This window comes from Heptranchias perlo, chromosome 13, assembly GCF_035084215.1.
Source record: "Heptranchias perlo isolate sHepPer1 chromosome 13, sHepPer1.hap1, whole genome shotgun sequence".
Classification (NCBI taxonomy): Eukaryota; Metazoa; Chordata; class Chondrichthyes; order Hexanchiformes; family Hexanchidae; genus Heptranchias; species Heptranchias perlo.
The window spans coordinates 67,031,724-67,052,741 of NC_090337.1; the positions used below are offsets into that span (position 1 = coordinate 67,031,724).

Genomic DNA, 21,018 nt, shown 5'->3' on the forward strand with positions numbered 1-21,018 from the left:
ATTCATCTAAAAGGTATGGATTTATGAAAAAAGTTTGAGAAAGCACGAGGAGACCCCAGGAGCTCACACAGACCTAGGGCCATTTGCCATTCCAATCAGCCTGCAGCTGTTGGTTTGCTCTTATCATAGAATCGTGCAGCACAGGGGGCCATTCAGCCCATTGTGCCTGTGATGGCTCTTTGAAAGAGCTATCTAATAGTCCCACTCCCCTGCTCTTTCCCCAAAGCCCTGCAAATTTTTCCTTTTCAAGTATTTATCCAATTTCCTTTTGAAAGTTACTATTGAATCTGCTTCCACCGTCCTTTCAGGCAGTGCAGTCCAGATCGTAACAATTTGCCGCGTAAAAAAAATTCTCCTCATCTCTCCTCTGGCTTTTTTGCCATTTATCTTAAATCTGTATCCTTTGGTTATTGACCCTCCAGCCACTGGAAACAGTTTCTCCCTATCTACTCTACCAAAACCCTTCATAATTTTAAACACCTCTATTAAATCTCTCCTTAACCGTCTCTGCTCCAAGGAGAACAACCCCAGCTTCTCCAGTCTCTCCACATAACTGAAGTCCCTCATCCCTGGTCCCATTCTGGTAGATCTCCTCTGCACCCTCTCTAAGGTTTTGACATCCTTTCTGAAGTGTGGTGCCCAGAATTGAACACAGGACTCCTGCTGAGGCCTAACCAATGATTTATAAATGTTTACCATAACCTCCTTGCTTTTATCCTCTATCCCTCTATTTATAAAGCCAAGGGCCCCGTATGCTTTTTAACAGCCTTATCAACTTGTCCTGCCAGCTTCAAAGATTTGTGTAGGTGCACCCCCCACCCCCACCAACCAGGTCTCTCTGTTCCTGCACTCCCTTTAAAATTGTACCATTTAATTTATATTGCCTCTCCTCAATTTTCCCAGCAAAATGTACGACTTTACACTTCTGTGCATTAAATTTCATCTGCGATGTGTCAGCCCATTTCACCAGTCTGTCTATGTCCTCCTGAACTCTGCAACTATCCTCCTCACTGTTTACTACATTTCCAAGCTTTGTGTCATCTGCATACTTAGAAATTATGCCCTCTATACTCAAGTTCAGGTCATTAATATATATCAAGAAAAGCAGTGGTCCTAATACTGACCCCTGGGGAACACCACTGTATACTTCCCTCCAGTCTGAAAAACAACCGTTCACCACTACCCTCTGCTTTTTGTCGCTGAGCCAATTTCATATCCACGCAGCCACTGTCCCTTTAACCCAACAGGCTTCAGTTTTGCTAACAAGTCTATTATGTGGCACTTTATCAAATGCCTTTTGAAAGTCCATATGCACATCAGCTGCACTACCCTCATCAACCCTCTCCGTTATTTGATTGAAGAACTCAATCAAGTTTGTCAGACATTGTTTGCTCTTGGCCTGGCTGGTATTTGACTTGTTGCACTATCACAGGTTGCTTCATACTTTGGAGGGTAGAGGATGGCAGCACTATATTCTCTTGTCACTGGTGATGACGAGTGTCGCTGGTGTTGGCTCGCCTTTGACCCATATGATTTTGCATCTCCCTCCCCTTACACTGCAGACAAGCAAAAGAAAGAACTTGTATTTATATAGCGTCTTTCACAACCTCAGGACACCCCAAAGTGCTTCACAGCCAATGAAGTACTTTTTGGGTAGTAGTCACTGTTGTAACGTAGGAAATGCAGCAGCCATTTGCGCACAGCAAGGTCCCACAAACAGCAATGTGATAATGACCAGATAATCTGTTTTTTAGTGATGTTGGTTGAGGGATAAATATTGATCAGGACACCGGGAGAACTCCCCTGCTTTTCTTCGAAATAATGCCATGGGATCGTTTACGTTCACCTGAGAGGACAAACGGGGCGTCGGGCTAATGTCTCATTCGAAAGACGGCACCTCCAACAGTGCAGCACTACCTCAGTACTGCACTGGAGTGTCAATCTGGATTAAATGCTCAAATCTCTGGAGTGGGACTTGAACCCACAACCTTCTAACTCAGAGGCGAGAGTGCTACCAACTGAGTCACGGCTGACACCAAGGAGGTGAGGCTGAAATAGCAAGGGTTTCCACCTCTGTGTAGCAACCTCTGCTGGATGTGCATCTGTATGGATGATGTGGGAGGAGAGGATCAGGCTCAGCTGTGATGTCTTTTACCATCATCACTCACTGGCACTCATGTGGAGAATGCACATTGGGTGATTTAATTATATAATTATTGCATATATAAAAATTCATTAGAAAAGGGAACAGTGCCACAGGACTGGCGGACAGCTAATGTGATTCCTGTATTTAAAAAGGGAGATAGAACAAGTCCAAGGAACTATAGACCAAATCGCTTAACATCGGTGGTAGGAAAGATAATGGAATCCTTACTCAAAGATGTAATAGTAAAGCATTTAGAAACCAAAAATATAATAAAGAATAGTCAGCACAGATTTCAAAAGGGAAGGTCATGCTTGACCAACCTTATTGAATTCTTTGAAGAAGTAACAGGACGAGTAGACATGGGCAATGTAGCAGATGTAATATATTTGGATTTTCAAAAGGCTTTCGATAAGGTACCTCATAGTAGACTCATGACCATGGTCAGAGCATGTGGAGTCAGGGGACAAGTAGCAGAATGGATAGCAAGCTGGCTACAAAACAGAAAACAGAGCGTAGGCGTTAAAGGTAGTTACTTAGACTGGCAAAAGGTGGGAAGTGGTGTTCTACAGGGATTGGTGCTGGGACCACTGTGGTTCACTATTCATATTAATGATTTAGACTCAGGAATCGGAAGTACAATTTCAAAATTTGCAGACAACTCTAAATTGGGGGGTGTAGTTAATACTGAGGAGGATTGCGACAAAATACAGAAACTTGCAGAATGGGCGTGTAATTGGCAAATGAATTTCAATTATAGATAAGTGTGAGGCATTACATCGAGGTAGGAAGAGTAAGGAGGCCACATACTGCTTGAATAATAAGAGTCTAAATGGGGTAGAGAAGCAGTGGGATCTGGGGTACAGATACACAAACCACTAAAAGTAGCGACACAGATTAATAAGACCTGGGGTTCATTTCTAGAGGGATAGAATTGAAAAGCGGAGAAGTTGTGTTAAAATTGTGTAGAGCCTTGGTTAATCCACACTTGGAGTACTGTCAACAGTTCTGGTCTCCATATTATAAAAAGGATATAGAGAAACTGGAGAAGGTACAAAAAAGATTTACTAGGATGATACCAGAATTGAGAGGTTATACCTATCAGGAAAGACTGAACAGGCTGGGACTATTTTCTCTCGAAAAGAGAAGACTGAGGGGTGACCTGATAGAGATCTTCAAGTTGATGAAAAGATTTGATAGGGTAGACGTGGAGAACCCAACGTCCCAGACTCTTCCATCACCATCCCTGGGTATGTCCTCGTGTAGAGGAAGTCCCGTCTTCGCACTGAGGACACCATCCAACGTGTTGTGTGGCACTACCACCGTGCTAAATTGGATGGATTCAGAACAGATCTCGCAGCTCAAAACTGGGCATCCATGAGGCATTGTGGGCCATCAGCAGCAGCAGAATTGTATTCCAACACAATCTGTAACCTCATGGCCCGGCATATTCCTCATTCTACCATTACCAACAAGCCAGGAGATCAACCCTGGTTCAATGAGGAGTGTAGAAGAGCATGCCAGGAGCAGCACCAGGAGTACCTGAAAATGAGGTGCCAACCTGGTGAAGCTGCAACTCAGGACTACATGCGTGCTAAACAGCGGAAGCAACATGCTAAGCGATTCCACAACCAACGGATCAGATCAAAGCTCTGCAGTCCTGCCACATCCAGTCGTGAATGGTGGTGGACAATTAAACAACTAATGGGAGGAGGAGGCTCTGCAAACATCCCCATCCTCAATGATGGTGGAGTCCAGCACGTGAGTGCAAAAGACAAGGCTGAAGCCTTTGCAACCATCTTCAGCCAGAAGTGCCGAGTGGATGATCCATCTCGGCCTCCTCCCGATATCCCCACCATCACAGAAGCCAGTCTTCAGCCAATTCGATTCATTCCACGTGATATCAAGAAACGGCTGAGTGCACTGGATACAGCAAAGGCTATGGGCCCCGACAACATCCCAGCTGTAGTGCTGAAGACTTGTGCTCCACAACTAGCTACACCTCTAGCCAAGCTGTTCCAGTACAGCTACAACACTGGCATCTACCCGACAATGTGGAAAATTGCCCAGGTATGTCCTGTCCACAAAAAGCAGGACAAATCCAATCCGGCCAATTACCACCCCATCAGTCTACTCTCAATCATCAGCAAAGTGATGGAAGGTGTCGTCGACAGTGCTATCAAGCGGCACTTACTCACCAATAACCTGCTCACCGATTCTCGGTTTGGGTTCCGCCAGGACCACTCGGCTCCAGACCTCATTACAGCCTTGGTCCAAACATGGACAAAAGAGCTGAATTCCAGAGGTGAGGTGAGAGTGACTGCCCTTGACATCAAGACAGCATTTGACCGAGTGTGGCACCAAGGAGCCCCAGTAAAATTGAAGTCAATGGGAATCAGGGGGAAAACTCTCCAATGGCTGGAGTCATACCGAGCACAAAGGAAGATGGTAGTGGTTGTTGGAGGCCAATCATCTCAGCCCCAGGACATTGCTGCAGGAGTTCCTCAGGGCAATGTCCTAGGCCCAACCATCTTCAGCTGCTTCATCAATGACCTTCCCTCCATCATGAGGTCAGAAATGGGGATGTTCGCTGATGATTGCACAGTGTTCAGTTCCATTCGCAACCCCTCAAATAATGTAGCAGTCCGAGCCCGCATGCAGCAAGACCTGGACAACATCCAGGCTTGGGCTGATAAGTGGCAAGTAACATTCGCGCCAGATAAGTGCCAGGCAATGACCATCTCCAACAAGAGAGAGTCTAACCACCTCCCCTTGACATTCAACGGCATTACCATCACCGAATCCCCCACCATCAACATCCTGGCGTCACCATTGACCAGAAACTTAACTGGACCAGCCATATAAATACTGTGGCTACAAGAGCAGGTCAGAGGCTGGGTATTCTGCGGTGAGTGACTCACCTCCTGACTCCCCAAAGCCTTTCCACCATCTACAAGGCACAAGTCAGGACTGTGATGGAATACTCTCCGCTTGCTTGGATGAGTGCAGCTCCAACAACACTCAAGAAGCTCAACACCATCCAAGAGAAAGCAGCCCGCTTGATTGGCACTCCATCCACCACCCCAAACATTCACTACCTTCACCACCGGCGCACTGTGGCTGCAGTGTATACCATCCACAGGATGCACTGCAGCAACTCGCCAAGGCTTCTTCGACAGCACCTCCCAAACCCGCGACCTCTACCACCTAGAAGGACAAGAGCAGCAGGCACATGGGAACAACACCACCTGCACGTTCCCCTCCAAGTCACACACCATCCCGACTTGGAAATATATCGCCGTTCCTGCATCGTCGCTAGGTCAAAATCCTGGAACTCCCTTTCTAACTGCACTGTGGGAGAACCGTCACCACACGGACTGCAGCGGTTCAAGAAGGCGGCTCACCACCACCTTCTCAAGGGCAATTAGGGATGGGCAATAAATGGCGGCCTCGCCAGCGACGCCCACATCCCATGAACGAATAAATAAAAAAGAAAGATGTTTCCACTTGCGGGGGAGACCAGAACTGGGGGCCATAAATATAAGATAGTCACTAATAAATCCAATAGGGAATTTAGGAGAAACGTTTTCACCCAGAGAATGGAAAGAATGTCAAACTCGCTACCACAAGGAGTAGTTGAGGTAACTAGCATAGATGCATTTAAAGGGAAGCTAGATAAACACATGGGGGAGAAAAGAATAGAAGGATATGCTGATGGGGTTAGATGAAGAAGGGTGGGAGGAGACTCGTGTGGAGCATAAACACCAGCATGGAATTGTTTTGCCAAATGCCCTGTTTCTGTGCTGTACATTTTATGCAGTTCTATGTAATATATTCCTGTGCTTCCTGTTCCCTCAGGACTTCATTCGGGAAGGCTGCCTCTATAAACTTACCAAAAAAGGGCTGCAGCAGAGGATGTTTTTCCTGGTAAGTGTTGACGCTATCTAATAGCCATGTGCGTATGGGAACAGGCCCTCTCATCGGCCCTGTCCCTCGCCACTGATTCTCCTCTATGTAAAGGTAACTATCTCTCAAACCCAATCCTCTCCATTGATTCCCTTCTGTGTAAAGGTAACTGCCTTTCAAACCCAATCCTCACCATTAATGGAGTATCTCGGTGTGATGGGGAATTTTGGTGTGGCGGGGAATTTCGGTGTGATAGTGTTTTAAGGCTCATTGCATATTTCAGTTGATTGCGTGTTTCAGTTTGGCGTCTCTCTGATGGAATCGCTCAGTTCGATCTGTTAAGTTTTCTCCAAATGATGAGGCACATTGCATGTCTTACTGAGTTTGTCATCTCTCCTAGTTTTCTGACATGCTGTTGTACACAAGCAAAGGAGTGACGGCCAGCAACCAATTTAAAGTACACGGCCAGCTGCCGCTATACGGAATGATTGTAAGTATACAGCGAGAAAGCTTTGTAGAGGTTTAATTAGACAGTCTGGCTTTGATTGATCTCTGCTGCTAAAGTTCTTGTTCAGCAGCTTTGTTCCAAGGAATAAAGAAATGTTTGGAAAATAGCATGATGTGGAGAGCCCTTTGTGAAAGGAGCTGTTAGGAATTGTCTACAGGACTCAACAGTCTGAGTAGCCCGATGCTGAAGAAGGCACTCCTATCTGTGGGGTCCTTGTCTGTCTTCCATCTATCTGTCTGTTTGTGGTATCTGTCTATCCATGTCTGACTCTGTCTATCTTTCTTTTATTGAGATATTTAGGTTGATGGCAAAGTTCTACAGTGCAAGGCCCCAACAAGGTTGGAAAGAGTAGGAGAGAAGATGAAGTAAATCAGGAAGTAGGGATTAGGTGACACTGAACTTGACTTTTAAACACCTGTACTTGTAGGTAGGAGGAAAGGCTGAGGGAAGTAAGGAGTTCCACAATTCTGAGGTCTTTGAAAAGAATATCAGAGATGATAATGAGTTTGCGAGGAGGAAAAATATGCAGAACAACTTGTTTGTTAGGAGGAAGCAGAGAGAAAACATTTACCATAATAGTAATGATAAGATAGAGAGAGACAAGAAAGGGTGTAACCGAGGGAGAGAGCTTGGAGCCTAGAAGTGGCAGAGGGAATGGTGACAAGCTTTTTCTTGTGCCCTGTCCTGGAGTGAGAGAGGGTGGAGGGTGTTCCAGATATGGGAACAACATTCATGTCCTGGATGGACTGGAGTTGCTTGTTACTGTTTGAGCAACTGCAGCAAAAAAAAACCCTAAATGCACACCCAACACCTCCTTTTAACACTGTGTTTACCCTAAAGAGCAAAGAAAACCGAGTAGGGATGTGCTGCTGGTAATTCATGGGAAGTTAAGCTGTTAAGTTGTATCAACAAATACACGTATACCTAGCATTAGTATACAAGTTCTGTAGAACCATGGTGTGTGCCGTGAACTGGTCAGAGAAAATATAATCACCGACACCCCGGCTTTCTGTACATGACCATAGGAATTAGAATGCAGCACAGGTAAACTGTGTACAAGACGCAGTCTGCACATTACTCATAATACAGACTCTGCCAGCTTGAAGCAAACCTCCCCGTCACCTGCGGCCCTTGGCAGAGCTGCTTCTGCACGTGTGGCTGCCCAGCAGCATGTCACTACAGCTAGAATTCAACGCTGTACTCTCTTGCTGTGCATTGGGGAAAAAGCAAAGAGACACTATTAGGTAGGAAGGCTATTCCAGCATCTACAGAGCAAACAAAGAGACAGTATTAAAGCAAGAAAGAAAGAAAGACTTACATTTATCTCGCGCCTTTCACGACCTCGGGACATCCCAAAGCACTTTACAGCCAATGAAGTATTGTTGAAGTATAGTCACTGTTGTAATGTGGGAAATGTAGCACAGCAAGGTCCCACAAACAGCAATGTGATAAATGACCAGAAAATCTGGTATCAAGGCTATCCCAGCATCGACAGAGCAAACAAAGGGACACTATTAGGTAGCAAAGCTATTCAGCATCTGTAAAGACATTAGTGGGCTGTTCTTCTGATGTGTTTCTTTGGATAAAAGATGGGAGAGAAGGTCAATCTGAAACATACACCCAAAACGGCCGAAGTTGGGAGAGCGGCTGCTGCGCCCGCCCGAACCCTTCAACAGGAGGGCGAAAATATTTTCAGGTCCGGATCTCATTAATATACAGTTGGCAGCTGCCCAGCGCTCAGAATGTTAACAAGCGGCTCACCACCACCTTAAGGGCGATTAGGGATGGGCAATAAATGTTGGCCTTACCAGCGACGCCCACTTCCCATGAATGAATAAAAAAAATGTAAATAATCCAAAGTGAATGAAAATCACTGAAATCAGCGCCAAATATCAACATTTAGCTCAACCCCAATCCTAGTCTTTATTAGCAGGGATTGATTGTGCAGCAACTTGCTCACTCTGGTATATGCTATGTTTTTTTTCTTCCTTCTCTGTATTTGCACCTTTGCCAGCTGATAGTGTTGGAGCCCCCGGTGAGTATTGGCTTATGAGGATGTTCTGTGAGAGTGGGATTCCCTTGCTTGAATTAAGCAACTGCTCAGTGTAAATCCTGCTTATACTTAGGACCTTTGTGCAAGATGAGTGTAGATTTAGAAGCTGTTTGGATGTGAATTAAAGACATAAATATACTTTTTAACCCCTCAGTGCCTCTTCATTTGCCTTCATGCTCCTCGTTTTGATGGATTGCTCACTGTCTTCGTTGCATTGCTCCTCACCCCTCCCAAATGGTCTCCCTTTTTGCTCTCTTTCTTTATGTTTTGACCCTTAACTCTGCTGAACTGGTATCTGACTTTACGTTGCTCTTAACCCTCCCAATTGGTCTCCCTCTTTGACCTCTTGCTCTTAGCCCCATTGATTTAATTTCTTCCCTAGCCATTTTCCTTTTAGTCTACTGAATCAATGTCAGCCTTCATCTCCTTTCCCTTAATGCTACTGAATTGGTCTTCACCTTGAGCCTAAGTTTGCTGAATGACTCATCACTTTGCTGTCTGACTCCCAGTCTTTGGCTTTCATCCTCTTGCTTCCAGCTCCATTGCATTTGTCTCATTTTAAAATTCATCACTTTCAGTAGCTGGATATTGCAATAGGAACATAGGGACAGGAGTAGGCCATTCAACCCCTCGAACTTGTTCCGCCATTCAGTTAGATCATGGCTGATCTGTACCTTAATTCCATTTACCGCCTTGGTTCCATAACCCTCAATACCCTTGCCCCACAAAAATCTATCGATCTCAGTTTTGCAATTTTCAACTGATCCCCAGGCTCAGCAACTTTTTGGGGGAGAGAGTTCCAGATTTCCACTACCCTTTGTGTGAAGAAGTGCTTCCTGACATCACCCCTGAACGGCCTAGCTCTAATTTTAAGGTTATGCCGTCTTGTTCTGGATTTCCCCCACCAGAGGAAATAGTTTATCTACCCTAAGAAATCCTTTAATCATCTTAAACACCTCAATTAGATCACCCCATAATCTTCTATATTCAAGGGAATACAAACCCAGTCTATGCAACCTGTCCTCATAATTTAACCCTTTTAGTCCCGGTATCATTCTGGTGAATCTGCAATGCACCCCCTGCAAGGCCAATATATCGTTCCTGAGGTGTGGTGCCCAGAACTGCACGCAGTCTCCAGATGCGATCCATTCAGAGCTTTATACAACTGTAACATTATTTCCATCCCTTGATAGTCCAGCCTCTTTGAGATAAAAGCTAACATTCCATTAGCCTTTTTAATTATTTTTTGTACCTGTCTACTAGCTTTTAGTGATTTCTGTACTTGGTCCCCTAAATCTCTCTGCTCATCCACATTTCCTAACTTCTCACCATTTAGGAAATACTCTGATCTATCTTTCTTAGGTCCAAAGTGGATGACCTCACACTTTCCCACATTGAACTCCATCTGCTACAGTTTTGCCCACTCACTCAATCTATCAATGTCCCTTTGCAACTTTCGGCTCCGATCTACACTATTTACTGTGTCACCTAACTTAGTGTCGTCAGCAACCTTAGATATACAGTCTCTATTCCTTCATCTAAGTCATTCATAAATATAGTGAAAAACTGAGGCTTCAGTACAGATCCCTGGGGGATACCACTAGTCACATCCTGCCAATTTGAGTACATACCCATTATCCCTTCTCTCTGTCCCCGACCTAACCAATTCCCTACCCATGCCAATAGGTTACCTCCAATTGCATGCGTTTTCATTTTTGCTAACAGTCTCTTATGTGGAACCTTATCGAATGGCCTCTGGAAGTCAATATAAATAACCTCCATAGACATTCCCTTATCTACCACGTTAGTGACCTCAAAAAATTCAACTAGGTTCATTAAGCATGACTTACCCTTTACAAATCCATGCTGGCTCTCTCTGATCAGCTCATATCTGTTCAAGTGCTCAGTCACTCTGTCCCTAATGACAGATTCTAGTAATATCCCCACAACAGACGTTAGACTAGTTGGTCTATAATTTCCTAGTTTATCTCTCCCACCCTTCTTATATAATGGAATGATATTAGCAATTTTCCAATCCAAGCGGACAATCCCTGAATCAATATTTTAAGAAGATCTTGACTAAAGCATCTGCAATTTCCTCACCTACTTCTTTTAATTCCCTGGGGTAGAAACCATCAGGTCCTGGAGATTTGTCAATCTTCAGTCTCATTCTTTTCTCCATTACCATTTTTTTTAACTTAAATTACATCTAGTAAGTTCCTGTCATGGAATCATAGAATGATACAGCACAGAAGGAGGACATTCGACCCACCGTGCCTGTGCCGGCTGTTTGAAAGAGCTATCCAATTAGTCCCATTTCCCTGCTCTTTCCCCATAGCCCTGTAAATTTTTCCACTTCAAGTATTTATCCAATTCCCTTTTGAAATTTAATATTGAATCTGCTTCCACCACCCTTTCATGCAGAGCATTCCAGATCATTACAACTCATTGCATAAACATTTTTTTCCTGTGTCGCTTCTGGTTCTTTTGCCAGTTACGTTAAATCTGTGTCCTCTCATTACCGACCCTTCTGCCACTGGAAACAGTTTCTCCTTATTTGCTTTGTCAAAACACTTCATGATTTTGTACAACTCTATCAAATCTCCCCTTAATCTTCTCTGCTCTAAAGAGAACAACCCCAGTTTCCCCAGTCTCTCAATGTAACTGAAGCCTTTCATCCCTGGTACCATGCTAGTAAATCTCCTCTGCACCCTCTCTAAGGGCTTGACATCCTTCCTAAAGCATGATGCCTAGAACTGGACACAATACTCCTAACCCATGTTTTATAAAGGTTCAGCATAACTTCCTTGGTTTTGTACTCTATGCCTCTATTTATAAAGCCCCGAATCCCATATGCTTTTTTAACAGCCTTCTCAACTTGTCCTGCCACCTTCAAAGATTTGTGTACATACACCCCTAGGTCTCTCTGTTCCTGCACCCCCTTTAAAATTGTACCATTTAGTTTATATTGCTTCTCCTCATTCTTCCTACCAAAATGAATCACTTCACGCTTTTCTGCGTTAAATTTCATCTGCCATGTGTCTACCCATTTCACCAGTCTGTCTATGTCCTCCTGAAGTCTGTTACTATCCTCCTCATTGTTTACTACATGTCCGAGTTTAGTGTCATCTGCAAACTTTGAAATTATACCCAAGTCCAGGTCATTAATATATATCAAAAAGAGCTAATACTGACCTCTGGAGAACACCACTGCACATTTCCCTCCAGTCTGAAAAACAACCACTCACCACTACTCTCTGCTTTCTGTCCCTTAGCCAATTTTGTATGCGTGCTGCCATACCCCTTTAACCCTATGTGTTTCAATTTTGCTAACAAGTCTACCAAGTGGCACTTTATCAAACACCTTTTGAAAGTCCATGTACACAACATCAACCCTCTCCTTTACTTCATCAAAGAACTCAATCAGTTAGTCAAACATGATTTGCCTTTAACAAACCCATGCTGACTTTCATTTATTAACCCATATTTTTCCAAACGCCAATTAATTTTGTCCCGGATTATTGTCTCTAAATGTTTCCCCACCACCGACGTCAGGCTGACTGGCCTGTAATTGCTGGGTTTAGCCCTCTCCCCTTTTTTGAACAGGGGTGTAACATTTGCAATCCTCCAGTCCTCAGGCACCATCCCCATATCTAAGGAGGATTGGAAGATTGTGGCCAGAGCCTCCACAATTTCTACCCTTACTTCCCTCAGCAACCTAGGGTGCATCCCATCTGGACAACCCTTGCGGGTTTTTGTCGTATTCCCTTTTTGCAGCTCTTACTACTTTCTTTGCATCCCTTTGCTAACCTTTGCATTTGCCTAAGCCGTTTCTTTTAGTTTTATGTTATCTCTCATCTCTCTTGTTGACCAGATGTCTTGAGAACATTCACCTATCACCTTGGGAACCGTGGTTCAAATTCAACTCAGGCAGACTTCATAACAGGCACTTACATTGTCTGAATGTGATTGTTGTAGACTCATTATGTGGCTGTAGTTTGTTATTACTGTTTGTTTTTATAGATCGAGGAGAGTGAGAACGAATGGTCTGTTCCACATTGTTTCACCATATACTCTTCTCAGAAGACTATTGTTGTAGCAGCAAGGTAAGTGTCGGATTTATTATGCTTAGAGGAGTTTGGAACACTTGTAATTTGCTTTATTTTCAATATTATTCCACGGTCACCTTCTTCAGCTCCTCTTCACGGTAGCTTGAAGGATGGAGCAGGACTGGTGATGGAGAATAGTGGACAGAAGGGGTTGTGCCAGGAAGTAACTCAAAGGTTGGACAAGGACTCATCCTAAGGTATTGATTGAGGGATGGACAGGGAGGGGTGACCTCTGTTACTCTCAACGGATGTACAAGTGTGACCACAGCATCTCCCTCAAGTTACGGATGGGGATGGAGTTACCAAGCAGTTCCCTTGCTCAATGGATAGACTGAGAGGTGGAATAACACTGGTATCTTGTTTCATTGATGGCACTCAAGGGCGGAGTAGTGACCTGAGAACCCCACCTCAGGGATTTTCCACAGGTACATGTCCGTGCCACATGTGGGAGTGTATATCTGTATGATAATGTGTGTGTATGCGGATATAAGTATACTTACTTCAAGGTGTGCCTGTGTATGTGGCTTGTGTAATTGTATTGTGCTGTGTGTATGCAAACCTTTCAGTATGTGTTTGAGACATTTTACTACGTTAAAGGCACAATATAAATGTAAATTGTTGTTGTGATTCTGTGCTTTGCCTATTTCATGATGATTATGATGTGAACAGATACGTATGTGAATGATCCTTTGGGTGTGAACGTAAAAATGTGAATAAGTGCATGTGTGGGTATACTACAGATCACCTAATAGTGGAAAGGAGGTGGAGGAAGAAATATGTGAGCAAATATGTGAAATGAGTAAAGGACATAGAATAATAATCATGGAAGATTTTAACTATACCCAAATAAACTGGCAAGAAGAGGTAGGTAAAGGTTTACAGGGAATGGAGTTTTTACAATGTGTGCAGGACTCCTTTCTTATATAGAAACATAGAAAATGGAGCAGGAGTAGGCCATTCGGCCCTTCGAGCCTGCTCCACCATTCAATATGATCATGGCTGATCCTCTATCTCAATACCATATTCCCGCTCTCTCCCCATATCCCTTGATGCCTTTTTTGTCTAGAAATCTATCTATCTCCTTCTTAAATATATTCAGTGACTTGGCCTCCACAGCCTTTTGTGGTAGAGAATTCCACAGGTTCACCACCCTCTGAGTGAAGATATTTCTCCTCATCTCAGTCCTAAATGTCCTACCCTGTATCCTGAGACTGTGACCCCTTGTTCTAGATCCCCCCCCAGCCAGGGGAAACATCCTCCCTGCATCCAGTCTGTCTAGCCCTGTCAGAACTTTATACGTTTCAATGAGATCCCCTCTCATTCTTCTAAACTTGAGTGAATACAGACCTAGTCGACCCAATCTCTCCTCATACGACAGTCCTGTCATCCCAGGAATCAGTCTGGTGAATCTTCACTGCACTCCATCAATGGCAAGTATATCCTTTCTTGGCAAGGAGACCAAAACTGCACATAATACTCCAGGTGTGGTCTCACTAAGACCCTGTATAATTGCAGTAAGACATCCTTGCTCCTGTACTCAAATCCTCTTGCAAAGAAGGGCAACATACCATTTGCCTTCCTAACTGCTTGCTTCACCTGCATGTTTGCTTTCAGTGACTGATGTACAAGGACACTCAGGTTCCTTTGTATATCAACATTTCCCAATCTATCACCATTTAAATAATACACTGCCTTTCTGATCTTTCCTTCCGAAGTGGATAACTTCACATTTATCCACGTTTATACTGCATCTGCCATGTATTTGCCCACTCACTCAACTTGCCTAAATCGCCTTTGCATCCTCCTCACAACTCACAATCCCACCTACTTTTGTGTCATCAGCAAACTTGGAAATATTACATTTGGTTCCCTCATCCAAATCATTGATATATATTGTGAATAGCTGGGGCCCAAGCACTGATCCCTGCGGTACCCCACTAGTCACCGCCTGCCACCCCGATAAAGACCCATTTATTCCTACTCTCTGTTTCCTGTCTGTTAACCAATTTTCAATCCATGCCAGTATATTACCACCAATCCCATGTGCTTTAATTTTGCACACTAACTTCTTATGTGGGACTTTATCAAAGGCCTTCTGAAAATCCAAATAAACCACATCCACTGGTTCTCTCTTATCTATTCTACCAATTACATCCTCAAAAAAACTCCAGTAGGTTTGTCAAACCCGATTTCCCTTTCATAAATCCATGTTGACTTTGTCTAATCCCATTGATATTTTCTAAGTGTCCTGTTATCACATCCTTTATAATAGACTCTAGCATTTTCCCTACTACTGATGTTAGGCTAACCGGTCTGTAGTTCCCTGCTTTCTCTCTCCCTCCTTTTTTAAATAGTGGGGTTACATTTGCCACCCTCCAATCTGCAGGAACTGTTCTATAATCTATAGAATTTTGGAAGATGACAACTAATGCATCCACTATTTCCATGGCTACCTCTTTTAGTTCTCTGGGATGCAGATCATCAGGCCCTGGGGATTTATCGGCTTTCAGTTCCATTAATTTCTCCAGCACTTTTTTTTTACTAATACTAATTTCCTTTAATTCCTCCTTCTCACTATGCCTTTGGTTCCCCAGCATTTCTGGGAAGTTATTTGTGTCCTCTTCCGTGAAGACAGAACCAAAGTATTTGTTTAATTGCTCTGCCATTTCCTTGTTCCCCATTATAAATTCTCCAGTTTCTGACTGTAAGGGACCTACATTTGTCTTCACTAATCTTTTTCTTTTTACATACTGATAGAAGCTTTTACAGTCCACTTTTATGTTCCTTGCAAGTTTACTCTCATGCTCTGTTATACATACTCCAGTATGTAAAAAGCCCAACAACAAAGGATCTAGTAATGGGAAATGAACCAGAACAGATAAGAGAAGTAAGCATACAGGAACATCTAGGCAACAGTGATCATTACATAATAAGGTTTAAAATAAAGATTGAGAAGCATCTGAGTAAGATAAAGACCAAAGTGATAAATTGGAAAAAAGCTGTTTTTTAGGGGATGAGAATGGAACTAGGGAAAGTAAACTGGAAAAATTTACTGACAAACGAAGAAATAGAAAAGCAGTGGGAAACATTTAAAATGGTGATCAATAGAGTCCAGGAGAAATATATCCCACTAAAAAGCAAGAACAAACGAGCCAGTAATGACTCACCGTGGATGAATAAAGAAATAAGGGCAAAATTGAAACTAAAGAAAAAAGTATGCATTAAGTACAAAGACAATAAAGGAAAGGATGACAAAAGGGAAGATGAAAAGATTAGGAAAGAATTCAGAAAAACAATGAGGAAAGCAAAATTAAATTATCAAGGAATATAAAAAGAAATATAAAGCATTCTACAAACACATCAATAACAAAAGAAAAATCAGGATAGGGATAAGGTCACTAAGGGATACACACGATAAACTCACAGGTAATGACAGTGAAATGGTAGAAATATTAAATAAGATGGGTACGGTAGCCTAGTGGTTATGTTACTGGACGAGTAATCCAGAAGCCTGGATTAATAATTGGGAGTCATCAGTTCAAATCCCACCATGGCAGCTGGGGAATTTAAATTCAATTAATTAAATTCAACTAATTAAAATAAAATCTGGAATTAAAATACTAGTATCAGTAATGGTGACCATGAAACGACCGGACTGTCGTAAAAACACATCTGGTTCACTAATGTCCCTTAGGGAAGGAAACCTGCAGTCCTTAACCCGTCTGGTCTATATGTGACTTCAGACCCACAGCAATGTGGCTGATTCTTAATTGCCCTCTGAAATGGCCTAGCAAGCCACTCAGTTGTAAAATCTCGCGAAAAAAAAGTCACAATAAGAATAAAACCCAACAGACTACCTAGCACCGGACACGACAAAGGCAAACCAAGCCCTGTCGACCCTGCAAAGTCCTCCTCACTAACATCTGGGGACTTGTGCCAAAATTGGGAGAGCGGTCCCATAGACTGGTCAAGCAACAGCCTGACATAGCCATACTCACAGAATCATACCTTTCAGCCAATGTCCCAGACTCTTCCATTACCATCCCTGGGTATGTCCTGTCCCACCAGCAGGACAAACCGACCAGGGGTGGCGGTACAGTGATATACAGTCAGGAGGGAGTGGCCCTGGGAGTCCTCAACATTGACTCTGGACCCCATGAAATTTCATGGCATCAGGTCAAACATGGGCAAGGAAACCTCCTGCTGATTACCACCTATCGCCCTCCCTCAGCTGATGAATCAGTCCTTCTCCATGTTGAACACCACTTGGAGGAAGCACTGAGGGTAGCAAGGGCACAGAATGTACTCTGGGTGGGGGACTTCAATGTCCATCACCAAGAGTGCCTCGGTAGCACCACTACTGGCCGAGTCCTGAAGGACATAGCTGCCAGACTGGGCCTGCGACAGGGGGTGAGCGAACCAACACAGAGGGAAAAACTTACTTGACCTCGTCCTCACCAATCGACCTGTCGCAGATGCATCTGTCCATGACAGTATTGGTAGGAGTGACCACCGCACAGTCTTGTGGAGATGAAGTCCTATCTTCGCACTGAGGACACCATCCAACGTGTTGTGTGGCACTACCACCGTGCTAAATGGGATAGATTCAGAACAGATCTAGCAGTTCAATACTGGGCATCCATGAGGTGCTGTGGGCCATCAGCAGCAGCAGAATTGTATTCTAGCACAATCTGTAACCTCATGGCTCGGCATATTCCTCACTCTACCATTACCAACAAGCCAGGGGATCAACCCTGGTTCAATGAGTAGTGTAGAAGAGCATGCCAGGAGCAGCACCAGGCGTACCTAAAAATGAGGTGCCAACCTGGTGAAGCTACAACTCAGGACTACATGCATGCTAAACAGCGGAAGCAACATGCTATAGCCAGATCTAAGCGATTCCACAACCAACGGATCAGATCAAAGCTCTGCAGTCCTGCCACATCCAGTCGTGAATGGTGGTGGACAATTAAACAACAAACGGGAGGAGGAGGCTCTGTAAATATTCCCATCCTCAATGATGGTGGAGTCCAGCACGTGAGTGCAAAAGACAAGGCTGAAGCGTTTGCAACCATCTTCAGCCAGAAGTGCTGAGTGGATGATCCATCTCTGCCTCCTCCCAATATCCCCACCATCACAGAAGCCAGTCTTCAGCCAATTCGATTCATTCCACGTGATATCAAGAAACAGCTGAGTGCACTGGATACAACAAAGGCTATGGGCCCCGACAACATCCCAGCTGTAGTGCTGAAGACTTGTGCTCCAGAACTAGCTACACCTCTAGCCAAGCTGTTTCAGTACAGCTACAACACTGGCATCTACCCGACAATGTGGAAAATTGCCCAGGTATGTCCTGTCCACAAAAAGCAGGACAAATCCAATCCGGCCAATTACCGCCCCATCAGTCTACTCCCAATCATCAGCTAAGTGATGGAAGGTGTCGTCGACAGTGCTATCAAGCGGCACTTACTCACCAATAACCTGCTCACCGATGCTCAGTTTGGGTTCCGCCAGGACCACTTGGCTCCAGACCTCATTACAGCGTTGGTCCAAACATGGACAAAAGAGCTGAATTCCAAAGGTGAGGTGAGAGTGACTGCCCTTGACATCAAGGCAGCATTTGACCGAGTGTGGCACCAAGGAGCGCTAGTGAAATTGAAGTCAATGGGAATCAGGGGGAAAACTCTCCAATGGCTGGAGTCATACCTAGCACAAAGGAAGATGGTAGTGGTTGCTGGAGGCCAATCATCTCAGCCCCAGGACATTGCTGCAGGAGTTCCTCAGGGCAGTGTCCTAGGCCCAACCATCTTCAGCTGCTTCATCAATGACCTTCCCTCCATCATAAGGTCAGAAATGGGGATGTTCGCTGATGATTGCACGGTGTTCAGTTCCATTCACAACCCCTCAAATAATGAAGCAGTCCGAGCCCGCATGCAGCAAGACCTGGACAACATCCAGGTTTGGGCTGATAAGTGGCAAGTAACATTCGCGCCAGACAAGTGCCAGGCAATGACCATCTCCAACAAGAGAGAGTCTAACCACCTCCCCATGACATTCAACGGCATTACCATCGCCGAATCCTCCAACATCAACATCCTGGGGGTCACCATTGACCAGAAACTTAACTGGACCAGCCATATAGATACTGTGGCTACAAGAGCAGGTCAGAGGCTGGGTATTTTGCGGCGAGTGACTCACCTCCTGACTCCCCAAAGCCTTTCCACCATCTACAAGGCACAAGTCAGGAGTGTGATGGAATACTCTCCACTTGCTTGGATGAGTGCAGCTCCAACAACACTCAAGAAGCTCGCCACCATCCAGGACAAAGCAGCCCGCTTGATTGGGCACCCCATCCACCACCCTAAACATTCATTCCCTTCACCACCGGCGCACAGTGGCTGCAGTGTGTACCATCCACAGGATGCAGTGCAGCAACTTGCCAAGGCTTCTTCCACAGCAGCTCCCAAACCCGCGACCTCTACCACTTAGAAGGAGAAGAGCAGCAGGTACATGGGGACAACACCACCTGCACGTTCCCCTCCAAGTCACACACCATCCCGACTTGGAAATATATCGCCGTTCCTTCATCGTCGCTGGGTCAAAATTCTGGAACTCCCTTCCTAACAGCACTGTGGGAGAACCTTCACCACACGGACTGCAGCGGTTCAAGAAGGCGGCTCACCACCACCTTCTCGAGGGCAATTAGGGATGGGCAATAAATGCTGGCCTCGCCAGCGACGCCCACATCCCATGAACGAATATAAAGAAAATTATTTTGCCTCCTTATTTACCAGGGAGACTAACATGATGAGCATGGCATTAGAAGAAGAGATCAAAACAGATATAAAGACATTTAAGATAGAAAGCGGGGAGATAATTGATAAACTAATCAAACTTAGAGAGGATAAAACCCCTGGTCCGGATGGATTTCATCCACGTGTCTTCCAAGAAGTTAGGGAAGAAATAGCAGAGGCACTATTACGTATATATAAAAATTCATTAGAAAAGGGAATAGTGCCAGAGGACTGGCGGACAGTTAATGTGATTCCTGTATTTAAAAAGGGAGCTAGAACAAGTCCAGGGAACTATAGTTCAATTAGCTTAACGTCAGTGGTAGGAAAAGTAATGGAATCCTTACTCAAAGATGTAATAGAAAAACATCAAGAAACCGAAAATATAATAAAGAATAGTCAGCACGGATTTCAAAAGGGAAGGTCATGCTTGACCAACCTTACTGAATTCTTTGAAGAAGTAACAGAAAGGGTAGATAAGAGTAATGCAGTACATGTAATATATTTGGATTTTCAAAAGGCCTTCGATAAGGTACCGCACAGTAGACTCATGACTAAGGTCAGAGCATGTGGAGTCAGGGGACAAGTAGCAGAATGGATAGCAAGTTGGCTGCAAACAAAAACGAGAGAGTCGGGGTTAAAGGTAGTTACTCAGACTGGCAAAAGGTGGGAAATGGTGTTCCACAAGGATTGGTGATTCACCATATAAATAAATGATTTGGACTCATGAATCAGCAGTACAATTTCAAAATTTGCAGATGACACCAAATTGGGGGTATAGTTCATACTGAGGAGGACTGTGACAAAATACAGGAAGACATTAGTAAACTTTCAGAATGGGTGTGTAATTGGCAAATGAATTTCAATATAGAAAGATGTGAGGTGGTACATTTTGGTAAGAATTTACACTCCCAGTACGGAGCTTCACCCAGTAGCTCATATCGGGAATACAGTTACTCTAGCCGTGATCTTCCATCCATTAGAATGAATAGATGGAAAACTGTGGGAAGCGCAGACCCATACTCTTGATATGTGCTCCTGGTAGGTGAAGCTCAGTGTTGGGACTGCTAATTCATTACATTACTCCTTTAAACTCCACATGATGGGAAAATTAATGGTGGGTCAGCAAAGTGGGAACTCCAGGGTGGTCGGATATGAGACTGAGCGCAGAATTGTCCACATGGCAAGTTCTGATCTCGGCCACACATTGATGGGGGCATGATGAACAGAAGCTAGGAGCTGGTCCAGTGGGCAGGGAAAGAATGTCATTGATATGGACATCCCATCCCACTTTCAATTCCTAACAGCTAGTTACAGAGTACAGTTGGCAGAAGTATGGGCACCTTCTCAGCAATGTTCTCTCTATTTTTTTTCGGCCATTAGCGGAATGAATTTGGGTTTGTGCACCGATATAAAAGCTGTGTGCGCCACCGTAAAAATTTTTTTTTTAAATAGAGCATCTTTTTCGAAAACATTATTCAGGGTAAATAACAAACAGAACAAATGTA

General features: G+C 44.2%; 1 protein-coding gene across 4 annotated transcripts in view; it reads left to right on the top strand.

The window, feature by feature from the left end:
• Positions 1-21,018, top strand: part of farp2 (FERM, RhoGEF and pleckstrin domain protein 2) — a 237,559-nt gene that overhangs the window by 184,380 nt on the left and 32,161 nt on the right. For all 4 annotated transcript variants that reach the window (XM_067995648.1, XM_067995650.1, XM_067995651.1 and 1 more), the window contains exons 20-22: positions 6,002-6,070; positions 6,450-6,539; positions 12,634-12,716. In XM_067995648.1, coding sequence (XP_067851749.1) covers positions 6,002-6,070; positions 6,450-6,539; positions 12,634-12,716 — 242 coding nt within the window. The remainder of the gene's footprint in view (positions 1-6,001; positions 6,071-6,449; positions 6,540-12,633; positions 12,717-21,018) is intronic.